General features: G+C 43.4%; 1 protein-coding gene across 1 annotated transcript; it reads left to right on the forward strand.

The window, feature by feature from the left end:
- Positions 1–841: 841 nt before the first annotated feature.
- On the forward strand, positions 842–9,936 carry LOC110866500. The gene is made up of 5 exons (XM_022115649.1): positions 842–917; positions 4,755–6,281; positions 6,475–6,608; positions 6,689–8,364; positions 8,430–9,936. Exons 1-5 carry the CDS (start codon positions 842–844, stop codon positions 9,934–9,936), a joined length of 4,920 nt encoding a protein of 1,639 aa, XP_021971341.1.
- The last annotated feature ends 3,352 nt before the right edge of the window (positions 9,937–13,288 follow it).

Genomic DNA, 13,288 nt, shown 5'->3' on the forward strand with positions numbered 1-13,288 from the left:
CTTCGGGTATAACCAGTAATGTCAGCACCTTCCATGGTCAAATGCCAGAATTCAGTCTCCAATCTTTGGAGTTCAGCACGAGAGCAATACTTCTCTCTCATTTTCTCCTTCAGCTTATCCCAAGACATGCCATATGCGGCATCATCACCCAGAGTTTGGACCTGCAAATTCCACCAAGTCAAAGCTTCATCAACAAACAACCCAGTAGTAAAATTGACTTGCTGATCCGCGGTACACTTGCTCATACGGATAGTGGCTTCAGTCTTCTCCGTCCAGCGTACAAATGCCACTGCACCTCCAGTGCCATCGTAGTTCAGTGGTTTGCAGTCGAGAAACTGCTTGAAAGTGCAGCCCTGAGCCGCATTTCCTCCAGATGAATCTCCACCCATTACGTCTCGCATTGCTTGGTCCTCCACTTTGTTCAGTACGGTTTGCCTCGTATTGAGCGATAGCTGCGGAGATCCTTTCTTCCAGTAGGGCGTTTAGCTCTTCAGCAGTCCTTGGCAGTGGGGGAGGAGGAGGTTGATCACGAGCGTTCACAGCTCTTCTTGGTGCCATGTTCTGAAAGAACATAACACAATAGGGTTAGACATTTGTTTGATATCGTCATACGAGACCGCAGTAGTATATTACATGGTGGAACGGGGTTATGAGAGACCGTGGTGCTGAGGTTGTGTTAGCACAAACTTGGGCTGAACTTAGAGCTCTTATGATGAGTGAGTTTTGTCGTCGTCATGAATTAAGGGCTTTAGAAAGGGAGTTTGATGATTTGAAACAGGATAGTGGTGAGCACCGGGCTTACACTGACAGGTATGAGGATTTGAGCTTACTTTGCCCTACCATGGTTACCCCACTTGAGAAAGCTATCGAGAGGTATATTGATGGCTTACCGGACTCTGTACAAGACATCGTCACTGGTAGTAACCCTACCACAGTTCGTCAGGCAATTAAGTTAGCTGCAACATTGACAGAGTCGCAGGTTTGAAAGGGTGAACTACACAGGAAGGGTGACAAGGGCAAGAAACAGTCGTCTGATAAGGGTGAGAGCAAGAAGGGTAAGAATAAGAAGGGCAAGGATTCGGGTTCCTCGAAGGGGTCTGGTGTCACACCCCCAAAATACCACCTAGGGAGTGTCCCTGATAGGCGTGTGCCGACTGACAATGAGCCACTAATTACATTAAACTCACAAGTTTCAAAATAAAACTCTCTATTTAATTATAAAATTCCAACATGAGTTTGTACGAAAACCAATGTGTTCAGCGAAAGCGTTATCAAAACCATAAATTAAATATTCTCAAAACAATTGCATGAAAACCAATATTCCAATAAGTGTATCCAATCAGCACGACCTATGACCACTCAAACCGCTCCAAACAGCAAGTTCCACATCCAAGAAATCTAACGACCTGCGAGCATGCAACAATGTATCAGACAAAGCTGGCGAGTTCACAATTTATGAAAACGTTTGTTACCAAGTGTTTAAAACAGTTCATTAACATAAGCAAGTAATATTGATAATATCTCGATACTGAACAAGACGGTTCCTGATGTATGTTTTGCCCTTTCCCCAGTGCTCCTATCAAAGCACTGGGCCCGACTGGGTCATTAGTTCACACACGCCCTCTCTCAGGAACGGGGTGAGGGTGCCAAACCTAAGTAGCGCTACCAACTAATACCCGTTACCTCCTCGGTAACAATGAATGGGACTTAAAAACTGATAGAATGAGAATATTATCCAATATATACCCGTTTTTACCCAAAAGACTTATCCCTTCCTGGGATACCCACTGACTGTCCCAACCACCGGGACGCATGTTCAAAGTAGTGAACTCACCTTGGATTTGCTCGGTAAGATTAAAACACGAGTTCCAAGTTAGTCAATTAGCTCCTAAAGTAGTTACCAAAACCAATCAGTTTTACATTCATTTAACATGTCGTGCCAACAGTGCTTAATCGTTAAGCAAATAGTACAAATTGTATCATCTAGTCGACATACTCTTGATCTTACAAAAGCATTTGCCATTGCGTCGCTTAACTATTGCATGTACACAAAATCTTGAACATTATTTATGACATAACAAACATTCACACAATCAGTATATGGGGGTGTGCGGCTCATGTCACCAAGTCTAACAAAACATACGCCATCAAATAATCGTATATGCTAGTGTGCAAGCATGTGGCCCATTATGCAGCCCAGCATGTTCGGCTGTCCAAACCCAACACATGGTGCGGCCCCAAGTTAACCAAACCTGTGTTTCAATTATATATGTATATACATTCCACAATTGAGTTTGTAGGTTCAAATGATTATTCCATCACATCACTGACAATACTATCATAATGTTCCCTCCCTATTTAATTAAATTAATACTCAACACATAAGACCTAACACATGGCCGCCCCCTTTTTTCCAAGTTCTATCAACTTACACATCAAATCATAATATAGCTTTAATGTTTTGATAAGGCTGCCAACACTGTTTGTCATCAAAACTGATTTGAATGTCCACTTTTACCTTAAAATTGATTAAAGATCACATGCAAACACACCCCTCGATAACAGCCAACAAACATGCAATTATCAATCCCTAGCCACATACCATTCAGTTTAAGATTTGAAAAAAATATAAAGCTATTAGTGATTGATCAATTATCTCACTTACATATACTAGTGCTTTCAAACAATGAACACATATAACAGTCCCATCGAGATTCTACCATCATGTAATTAACACAACAATACCATTATAACCATATTGCATAAACAAGGGTTGCATAAAATAAATCTTACTAACCAAGAGAGTCTCGATTAATCAACAGTTGATCCGAATCAGATGGTTTCGAATGGGGGGGGGGGGGGGTTCTTTCACTGCCGTCGCATGTAGGGTATAAAATAGGGTAGGGTTTGCACTATGATGATTTGGAATTTATGAGGGAGGTTACGTACATGAGCTATTCAATTTATAAATAAAGTGCAAACCTAAATAATTGAGAGTTGCTAGGCCGGTCATCACATGGGTTTAAATTATTCATTGCAGGCCAACATGACATGGGCCGGATCAACATGGGTGCATTCGCATAGAACCGACAGTGTGGGCCGAGTTATCAAAAGGTGAGATGTGCAACAACTTAAAGGAGTTTGTGTATGTGAGGCACGAGTTTTCATTCGGCCCAACCCAAACATTGGCCACTTAGAATAGTCCAACCATTCACTCGATCCAACCCAAATTACATTTTCGTTTAACATCAAGTAAAACGTTTAACAAGTTTAACATAGAAGGAAGCGTTCACGAGGGATAAAGAGAAGTTAAGATCAAGAAATGAAACGACACTAACCTTGGGAGTCGGGTTGTCACATCATCCCCAACTTGAAAGAAATTTCATCCCGAAATTTGGCAAGTACACATGAAGGAGTGAAGTGATAAATCAAGACTGTTGCGGATTCTGCTCAGGTGTCACATCATCCCCAACTTGAAGAGGAATTTCGCCCCGAATTTCACCAGTTTCACCCGGTTTAGACTTGTCGTTAGGAAAAAGATGAGGATACTTAAGCTTCATTTGATCCTCCCGCTCCCACGTGAACTCCGGACCACGCCTTGAATTCCAACGGACCCGAACAATCGGAATTCGACTGTGTTTACGCACCTTGACCTCCCGATCCATGATCTCAATAGGCTCTTCAACAAACTGTAGCTTGTCATCAATCTTAAGCTCTTGAAACGGTACAACTAGTGTTTCGTCAACCAAACACTTCTTCAACTGTGAAACGTGAAAGACATCGTGAACATTGCCCAGTTCAGCAGGCAACTCAAGCTTGTAAGCGACTTTACCGATACGTTCCAAAATTCTAAATGGTCCAACATAACACGGATTAAGCTTCCGGCGCTTCCCAAAGCGTACGACACCCTTCCACGGCGAAATTTTCAACATCACACGATCATTAATTTCGAACTCCAATGGTTTTCTACGCTTGTCGGCGTAGCTTTTCTGAGGATCACGCGCCGCTGCCATATGATTCCTAATCTGAACAATATTTTGTGAAGTTTCAAGCATGAGTTCAGGACCTGTGATCTGACTGTCACCCACTTCAGCCCAACAGAGAGGTGAACGACATTTCCGTCCGTACAATGCTTCGAACGGAGCTGCCTGAATACTAGTGTGGTAGCTATTGTTGTAGGAGAACTCTATCAACGGCAGGTGTTTCTCCCATCCTTTCCCAAAATCGATCACACATGCCCGCAGCATGTCTTCAAGCGTCAGAATAGTGCGCTCACTCTGACCATCTGTCTGTGGGTGATAAGCGGTACTCATATCGAGCTGCGAACCGAACGATTTATGCATTGACTGCCATAATTCAGAAGTGAAACGCGGATCTCGATCTGAGATGATAGAAGTTGGCACCCCGTGCCTAGAAACCACCTCCTTAAGATAAACTGCTACCAACTAAGAAAATTTGTCTGTTTCCTTGATTGCCAGAAAATGCGCTGATTTTGTGAGTCGATCAACAATCACCCATATAGTATCATCATGATGAGCAAGACCTTTTGGACATGATGGCTCTGGGCGATTTTGGCGACCAAGGGAAACCCTAGCTTTCGTTCGTTCTTTCGTTCTTCTTGATCTTCTTCCTGTTTGATTTCGGTTAGCATTTGGGGTGTTGTCGTTCCTTCTGAGTAAGGATACTAGACTTCACCGTGATATCTAATCGTTTGACGTCAGGTTTAAGGTTTTTGTTTCGTTTTTTTCTGCTAGGGTTTGCTGCTAGATCGTGTGGTTTTGTTGTTCTGTCGTTCTTGTTGCACGTTGCATGGTTCTTGATTTCAGTTGCCATGGATTCTAGTCAGTTCAAGCCTTCGGATATGGATGCTAGACATGTTAAGCCGCCGGATATATTGAGTTCCTCGTTAAACCCTAATAAGGGTTTTGCCGGGGTCAATGAAAACACTGATACAACTCCTAGTTCAACGCCAGGTACTGCTCCGATCCGTGGTATTGGGTTACGGGTAACAAACATTGAAGGTAATACATTGATGCCTAGGAGGGGGTTATATTCCACGAATAATCAATCAGTTCTTGACGGGCTGGAGGCCATATCTATACCTGTGGATAACCTATTTGCGGCTGGTGGTTCGTCGTCAATGGCTAACAAGGGTAAACCTGATAGTGTGCATGATGACTGTTACTGGGATACTTATAAGGCGGAAGAATCAGTATCGTATGCTGAAAAAGTTCAGTCTACGCGGATGAAAAGAGAGGTTAACTTCAGACTTATGAAGGCCACGGAATCTAGAGATGATGCGGATGTTGTTATACCGAGAGAGGTGGTGCAGAAGGTTCAAAACAAATTTGATAATGTGCTCTATGGGTACTTTCTAGGGAATCGCTTACCGTTTCCGGTGGTCGAGTATTATGCGAAGAATGTTTGGGCTAAGTATGGGTTTTCGAAGCTTATGATGAACACGTCGGGGTTCTTTTTCTTTAAGTTTGATTCAAAGGAGGGATTGACGAAGGTTTTAGAAGGAGGACCATGGTTAATACGTAAAGTTCCATTATTTCTGAATGTATGGTCTCCGAAGGTTACTCTCAAGAAGGATAGCATCAAAACAGTTCCAGTATGGGTTAAGTTGCACAATGTGCCGATTGCGGTCTACACTGATGATGGATTGAGCTTGCTGGCATCAAAGTTAGGGACCCCTAAAAGGTTAGATTCTTATACAGCCGATATGTGCGTTGACAATTGGGGAAGGAGTAGTTATGCTCGGGCAATGATTGAGATAAATGCTGATAATGAGTTAAAAGATTATATTACTGTGGCTATCCCGAAAATGGATGAGGAGGGTTTTGTTTTGGAACGGGTTAAAGTTGAATATGAGTGGAAGCCGCTCCGCTGTAGTTCATGTTGTTTGTTTGGCCACGATGATAACACATGTCACAAGAAACCTAAAGGTAAGGCTAAGGTGGTAACGGTTGATGAGGAGGGTTTTGTCACTGACAACAGAAGGATGGCGAGGTACTCGTTTCCTCAAAAGAAGCAGAAACCAAGGGTTGTGTATAAGCAAAAGACTAATAAAAACCATGCAAGTACGTCTGGGACGAAGGGGGATACATCGGATGTGCCGTTGTCGAACGCTTTTGAGGTGCTTGATAACAGCAAGAATGAGGAGAAAAGGGACCCGACAAGTGCCAAATCAATGGTTGATGAAACTCATGGGACTCGTATACAACAACCTGAGGAAGTTATCGAGGTGATCCCGACAGAGATGGCTGATTTTATGAGAGGTAACATGAATAATAAAAATTCTGAGGGGGCAAGCACTCCCGGTGACAACGGTTTTAATGGGTAGTATTGCTGCATGGAATGTAAGGGGTCTGAACCAACCCCTGAAACAAAATGAGGTTCGATTATTTATTTCTGAAAATCGGTTGAGTGTGTGTGCCGTGTTGGAGTCTCATGTGAATGTTGTCAACTTAGATAAGATTTGCAAGAAGGTATTCAGGAATTGGAGCTGGACTTCAAATGGCGGAGTCTGTGATAGGGGTACGAGAGTTATATTGGGATGGAATGCTGATGATATTGATCTTATGGTTGTCTCTCAGTCTGATCAGGTTATACATGCCCAATTCTTTTAAAATCTGTGAAGATTAAGATGTTTTGTTCATTTGTATATGCTGAGAATAAATATCAGGATAGGAGGAGCCTGTGGACTGATCTATGCAATTTTAGGGGCATTACTAATGATGTTCCTTGGGTAGTCATGGGGGATTTTAACGCTGCTTTGAACATGGAGGATTTTCTTACAGGTCCATCTTCTCACACGATTGCGATGAGAGATTTTTATGATTGTGTGCAAAATACTGAGCTTATAGATGTGAAGAGTCATGGGCTTCATTTTACATGGAGTCAAAGACCAAAGGATGGGGTGGGAACTCTTAAGAAGATTGACCGGATTATGGGTAATGTCAAACTTTTAGATGTTTTTCCGGATGCGTATGCTATGTTCCAGCCATTCCGTGTTTCGGATCATGCTCCTGGAATTTTGAGGTTAGCTTCGATGGATACGGGTAGGCCAAAACCTTTTAAGTTTCCAAATTTTATTACGTCGAAGCCTGATTTTGGCCAAGCAGTTACCGCTGAATGGTCTAAAAATGTGGAGGGGGTTGCCATGTATTCTGTTGTTCAAAAAATGAAGAGTTTGAAACCTCACTTTAGGAGGATCCTTCGTAACCAGGGCAATTTACACAAGAGAGTTACTGAGCTGCGGAACCAACTGGATCAGATTCAAAAGCAAGTTGATGCTAGTCCATTTGATACGGCTTTGCGGTCTTCAGAAGCTATTTGTCTTCAAGAGTACAAGATTGCAGCTTATGACGAGGAGTGTTTTCTAAAACAAAAGGCTAAAGTTCAGTGGCTTTGTGCGGGTGATTCAAACACCTCTTACTTTCATAATTATGTGAAAGGCAGGAATGCTCGGAGTAAAATTCATTGCATCAAAGACACGAAGGGGAACCTGTTTGAAGGTGATGATGTGCCTACGGCTCTTCTTGCTCATTACTCGGTTTTCATGGGCACGGAAGATCAAGTTGATAAGGTGGATGATACAGATATGTTTGTTAATGTCTTGCAACCCAATGTGGCAGAAAATATGGTTAGACAGGTTACTGAAGATGAAGTCAAACGGGCGATGTTTAGTATAGGTGAAAATAAGGCGCCGGGTCCGGATGGATATACGTCAGCTTTCTTTAAGAAGTCTTGGGATGTTGTGGGTGGCGAGGTGACTAAGGCAGTGCTTGATTTCTTTAGTAATGGGCAAATTCTTAAACAAATCAATCATACGATTCTTGCATTGGTTCCGAAGGTTGAAACGCCAAATACGGTACTTGATTACCGTCCGATATCGTGCTGTAATGTGTTATATAAGTGTATTAGCAAAATAATCACTGATCGGATTAAAAGGGGCTTGGGATATTTAGTGAATATAAACCAATCTGCGTTTGTTCCTGGAAGGAAGATATCCGATAATATTCTTCTTACTCAGGAACTCATGCATAATTACCATGTAGATCGAGGCCCTCCTAGATGTGCTTTGAAGATTGATATTCAGAAAGCGTATGATACTGTTAGCTGGTCGTTTTTGGAGGAGATCCTAATCAGGTTTGGTTTCCATCAGAAAATGATTTCTTGGATTATGGCTTGTGTCACAACAGTCTCGTATTCGGTTAGCATTAATGGCGAGTTACATGGCTATTTTAGAGGGAAGCGGGGGCTTAGACAAGGAGATCCAATGTCTCCATACTTATTTACATTAGTGATGGAGGTTTTATCTCTTATGTTGCAGAAGATGGCTCTAAATAATGCATTCAGGTTTCATTTGCACTGCTCTAAACAAATGTTCAGCTTATTCAAAGTGTCTTGGGTAAATTCACTAGCGTCTCCGGTCTCGTGCCTAGTCTGCCGAAGAGTACAATATTCTTTTGTAATGTTCCAAGCGATGTCAAATCTAACATTCTGAGTTTGTTGCCGTTTCGTGAGGGCTCTCTTCCGGTCCGTTATCTTGGAGTTCCCCTAATTTCCACCAGACTCTCATTTAGAGACTGCAGAATCCTAGTGGAACGTATGGAGAGGAAGGTTGATAATTGGTTGACTAAATCTTTATCCTTTGCAGGAAGGTTGCAGCTTATTAAGTCTGTCCTATCGGCAATGTATACATATTGGGCGTCGGTGTTCATCTTGCCAATGCGTATTGTGAAGGATCTAGAAAAGAGAATGAGAAGGTTTCTATGGAATGCAAGCTCTTCGAGGAGTACTCGGTCTAAAGTCCCATGGAAAGATGTTTGCAAACCTAAGGAGGAGGGAGGCCTTGGTATCCGTAGTATATCGGAGGTTAACAAAGCCCTTATCACGTCGCATATTTGGAGTATCATCACCAATAGAGAATCTCTATGGGTCCAATGGATTCATGCTTACAGGTTAAAAGGTCGGAACTTTTGGGAGATTCCAGCACGGGGGAATCTGACTTGGAGTTGGCGGAAGATATTAGCCATTCGAAGTTTAGTTCGTCCGTTTGTTTGGAAGTCTATTGGTAACGGTAACGGGACTAATGTGTGGAGTGACAATTGGTGTTCATGCAGTCCCATTCGACATTTCATCACTCCAAGGATGATAGCTCGAGAAGGTTTTACTTTGACAAATACAGTGGCTGACATCATTGATAGTAATGGGGACTGGCGATGGCCACATGCGTGGTTGGATCTCTTTCCGGTTCTAATAAATGTGGCACGGCCTGTCATCGCTCAAGATATGGAGGACAGGTTTGGATGGAAAAGTTTTGATGGGAAAATAGGTCACTTTACTTCTTGGGAGGCATGGAATAATTTGCGGGTTAGGGAGAACAAGGTGGCATGGGTAAACATGGTGTGGTATGGCCAATGTATTCCAAGACATTCGTTCCATATTTGGTTGGTGATAACAAACAAGCTGAAAACTCAAGATAGATTGGCGGTGTGGGAAGCGGGGAGTGAGACGAACCTAATACTTATGTGTTGTCCTTTATGTAAGTATGGTCGAGACTCAAGAGATCATCTATTCTTTCAATGCTGTTTTTCGGCTAAGGTTTGGAACATTGTCAACAAAAGGGTTGATATGGGGATGGTTAATGATACGTGGAGTTCGGTAATGGCTTGGGTTGATCAGCATGCGAACTCAAAGAAGCTGGAGCATATTGTGTGCAAGCTTGTTGTAGCGGCTTCTACATACTTCATATGGCAAGAACGTAACAACCGACTGTTTTCAAACCTGCAACGGAGTGAAAATACGGTAGCACAGCTGATTCTTGATATAGTGCGGCTTCGGATTATGGGGTTCAAGGTGAGCGGTGATGTTAACCATCGGAAGCTACTGGAAAGATGGAAGATAAAGGAGGATGACCCGGGTTAATGGCTAGTGATAGTTGTCTAGTGTAGTTCGTTAGTAGTTTTGTTGGGTCGGTTATTGTTTTTGTCTTTTGGCATGGCTGTATTTAGTTTGGGTTGTGTTGGTTTGTTTTGCCTAGGCTTGGGTTGTCAAGTCTAGTAGTGTGTGGCAACTTTTGTCACACCCTGTTCTTTGATTATTTATAAAATTTACCGGGGTAACCCTTTACCCAAAAAAACAATCACCCATATAGTATCGTTTCTAGCCTGAGTCCTCGGTAATCCTGTAACGAAATCCATAGTGATCTGTTCCCACTTCCATGTGGGTATCTCTGGCTGCTGAAGTAGACCCGAAGGCTTCTGATGCTCTGCTTTGACTCTAGCACAAGTTAAGCATTTACTCACGTATGTGGCGATGAGAGCTTTCATATTCGGCCACCAATACAAAACTTTAAGATCCTGATACATCTTATCCGATCCCGGATGAATATAATAGATGCCATCAGATCTCTGCTCAAGTTGTCTTTTCATACCTCGTAAATCCTCAGCTTCGATGTTTTCTTCCTTCAATGCCTCAGTCTGAGCCGTACGAATCTTATCAGGAAGGTTAGAATGAATAGTGAGTTGTAATGCGCGAACACGTTTAGGCTTCGTCTCCTTTCGGCTAAGTGCATCAGCCACAACATTAGCTTTCCCGGGGTGATACTTGATGGCACACTCGTAATCGTTCAAAAGCTCTATCCAACGACGTTGCCGCATATTCAACTCCTTCTGGTCGAAGATATGCTGGAGACTCCTGTGATCGGTGTAAATAGTGCATTTGGTACCGTACAGATAATGCCTCCGGATCTTCAATGCGAAAACCACAGCCCCTAACTCCAAGTCATGAGTCGTATAGTTCCTCTCGTGTACCTTCAGCTAACGAGAAGCATAAGCTATCACCTTCTCGCGTTGCATCAACACGCAACCGAGACCCTGAATCAAAGCATCACAGTAAACCACAAAATCCTCGGTACCCTCTGGTAGAGATAGAATTGGCACGCTCCATAATTTCTATTTCAAAAGCTGGAAAGCATCCTCCTGTTTGGATCCCCAAGAGTAAACGACGTTCTTCTGTGTCAAGGAGGTAAGAGGTTGAGCAATCTTCGACAAATCCTGAATAAACCGACGATAGTACCCTGCAAGACCCAGGAATTGTCGCACCTCTGAAGGATTCTTTGGTGCCACCCAATTCCTAATAGCATCAATCTTCGCAGGATCCACATGTATACCCATCTCGTTGATAATATGCCCAAGAAAGTGTACTTCCCGAATCCAGAAATCACTCTTAGAAAACTTCGCATAAAGCTGCTCCTTCCTCAGGAGCTCCAAGATAAGACGTAAATGTCGTTCGTGGTCCTCCTTTCTCTTGGAGTAAATCAAGATATCGTCGATGAGAACAATAATGAAGTCGTCAAGATAAGGTTTGCACATGCGGTTCATGAGATACATGAAGACCGCTAGTGCGTTGGTCAACCCAAATGGCATAACCAAAAACTCGTAGTAGCCATACCGCGTCCGAAAAGTTGTTCTGGGAACATCCTCCTCCCTAACTCGTACCTGATGATAACCCGACCTTAAGTCGATTTTAGAATAGAAACTTGACCCTTGCAGCTGGTCAAACAGATCGTCGATACGAGGCAAAGGATAACGGTTTTTGACCGTCACCTTGTTGAGCTCGCGATAATCTATACACATCCGAGAGGACCCATACTTCTTCTTCACAAATAGTACAGGGGCTCCCCAAGGTGAAGAGCTAGGTCGGATAAAACCTCTATCTAACAGCTCTTGGAGTTGATTCGACAACTCCTGTAACTCTCCTGGCACAAGACGATAAGGAGCACGGGCAATCGGGGCTGCTCCTGGCACGAGGTCGATCTGAAATTCCACCTGACGGTGTGGAGGTAAACGAGGGAGTTCTTCGGGAAACACATCAGGAAACTCACGAACTACTGGAAAATCCCTGATCTTCCTCTCATCAGACTGCGAATTAGTAACAAGGGCTAATATAGCAGGATAACCCTTATGCAGATACTTCTGAGCCTTCATTGCCGAAATAATGCTAACTGTGGCACCACTACGACGACCCTGAACCGATAAGGATTCTCCACTAGGGAGAGGAACACGCATGATTTTCTCTTTGCAGAGAATTTCCGCCTGATGTTTGGACAGCCAGTCCATGCCGATAACCACATCAAAACTTCCAAGAGTAATAGGGAGTAGATCAACATCGAACACTTGACCCATGAGGTCGAGTTTGCACCCAGCTAGAATGTGTGAAGCCTCAATTGTTTTACCATCAGCTATCTCTACTATGTGCTTAGTTACAAGCGGTGTAGGACTCAACCCTAACTGACGACTGAATCCCAAAGATACATAACTCCAATCGGCACCAGAGTCGAATAAAATAGAAGCAAATATACCATTTACTGAGAACGTACCAGTCACTACGTTGCCGTCATTTCGTGCCTCTCCAGCTCCAATAGTAAACACGCGCCCACGCGCACCGTTTCCCACGTTGTTCCCATTGTTGTTCCCAACATTGTTGTTATTCCCATTGTTATTACCACCAGCATTCTGATTCAGTTGAGGACAGTCTCCTTGATGTGACCCTCAGCACCACATTGAAAACAACCCTTACGAATACCCTGGTTCTGCTGAGGCTGCTGTCTACCTGCTGCTGTGACGGCTTCGGTGAGTTCGGGAGTAGAACCCTACAATCTCTAGCCAGGTGCCCCACTTTGTTGCACCTGTGACAGGCCCAAGCACACTGCCCCCGATGATGATAGTTGCACTTGCTGGTAGTTTTCCCGCATAAGAACCCTGACATGAACTGTTACCCTGATTCTGATTCACTGAAGAAGACTGGCTGAAACTACGATTGCTGCCAGTATCTGCCCTTTTCTGTGACTGTACTTAATTGGACGCCTTGTCCACATCACTCCACTTACGCTTGTTGTCAGTGGCGGGGGTAGTAGCTGTAGTAGCGACAGTAGTAGTAGCAGAAACACGTGGTGGCAGCGAATTGCTCTCCACCTCTTGATCAACGATCTTGTGAGCCAAACGGACAATCTGAGTTAAGTTATTGAGGTTTGCTGCAGTAACCAAACCCTTCACCCGTGGAGGTAATCCCTTAATGAACAACTCAATTCTTCGAGGCATAGGTCGGGACAAATTCGGACACAAGTCAGCCAACTCATACGACCGCTTCACGTACGCTTCAATCTCAGATCCCACCATTTTCAGATCATAATACTCGTTTTCTAATTTCTGTATCTCATCACGAGGATAGTATTCCTCCCTCATCAACTCCTTAAAGTCGTCCCATGTAGTGGCGT

The sequence above is a fragment of the Helianthus annuus genome, chromosome 7 (assembly GCF_002127325.2).
Source record: "Helianthus annuus cultivar XRQ/B chromosome 7, HanXRQr2.0-SUNRISE, whole genome shotgun sequence".
In the NCBI taxonomy this organism is placed as follows: Eukaryota; Viridiplantae; Streptophyta; class Magnoliopsida; order Asterales; family Asteraceae; genus Helianthus; species Helianthus annuus.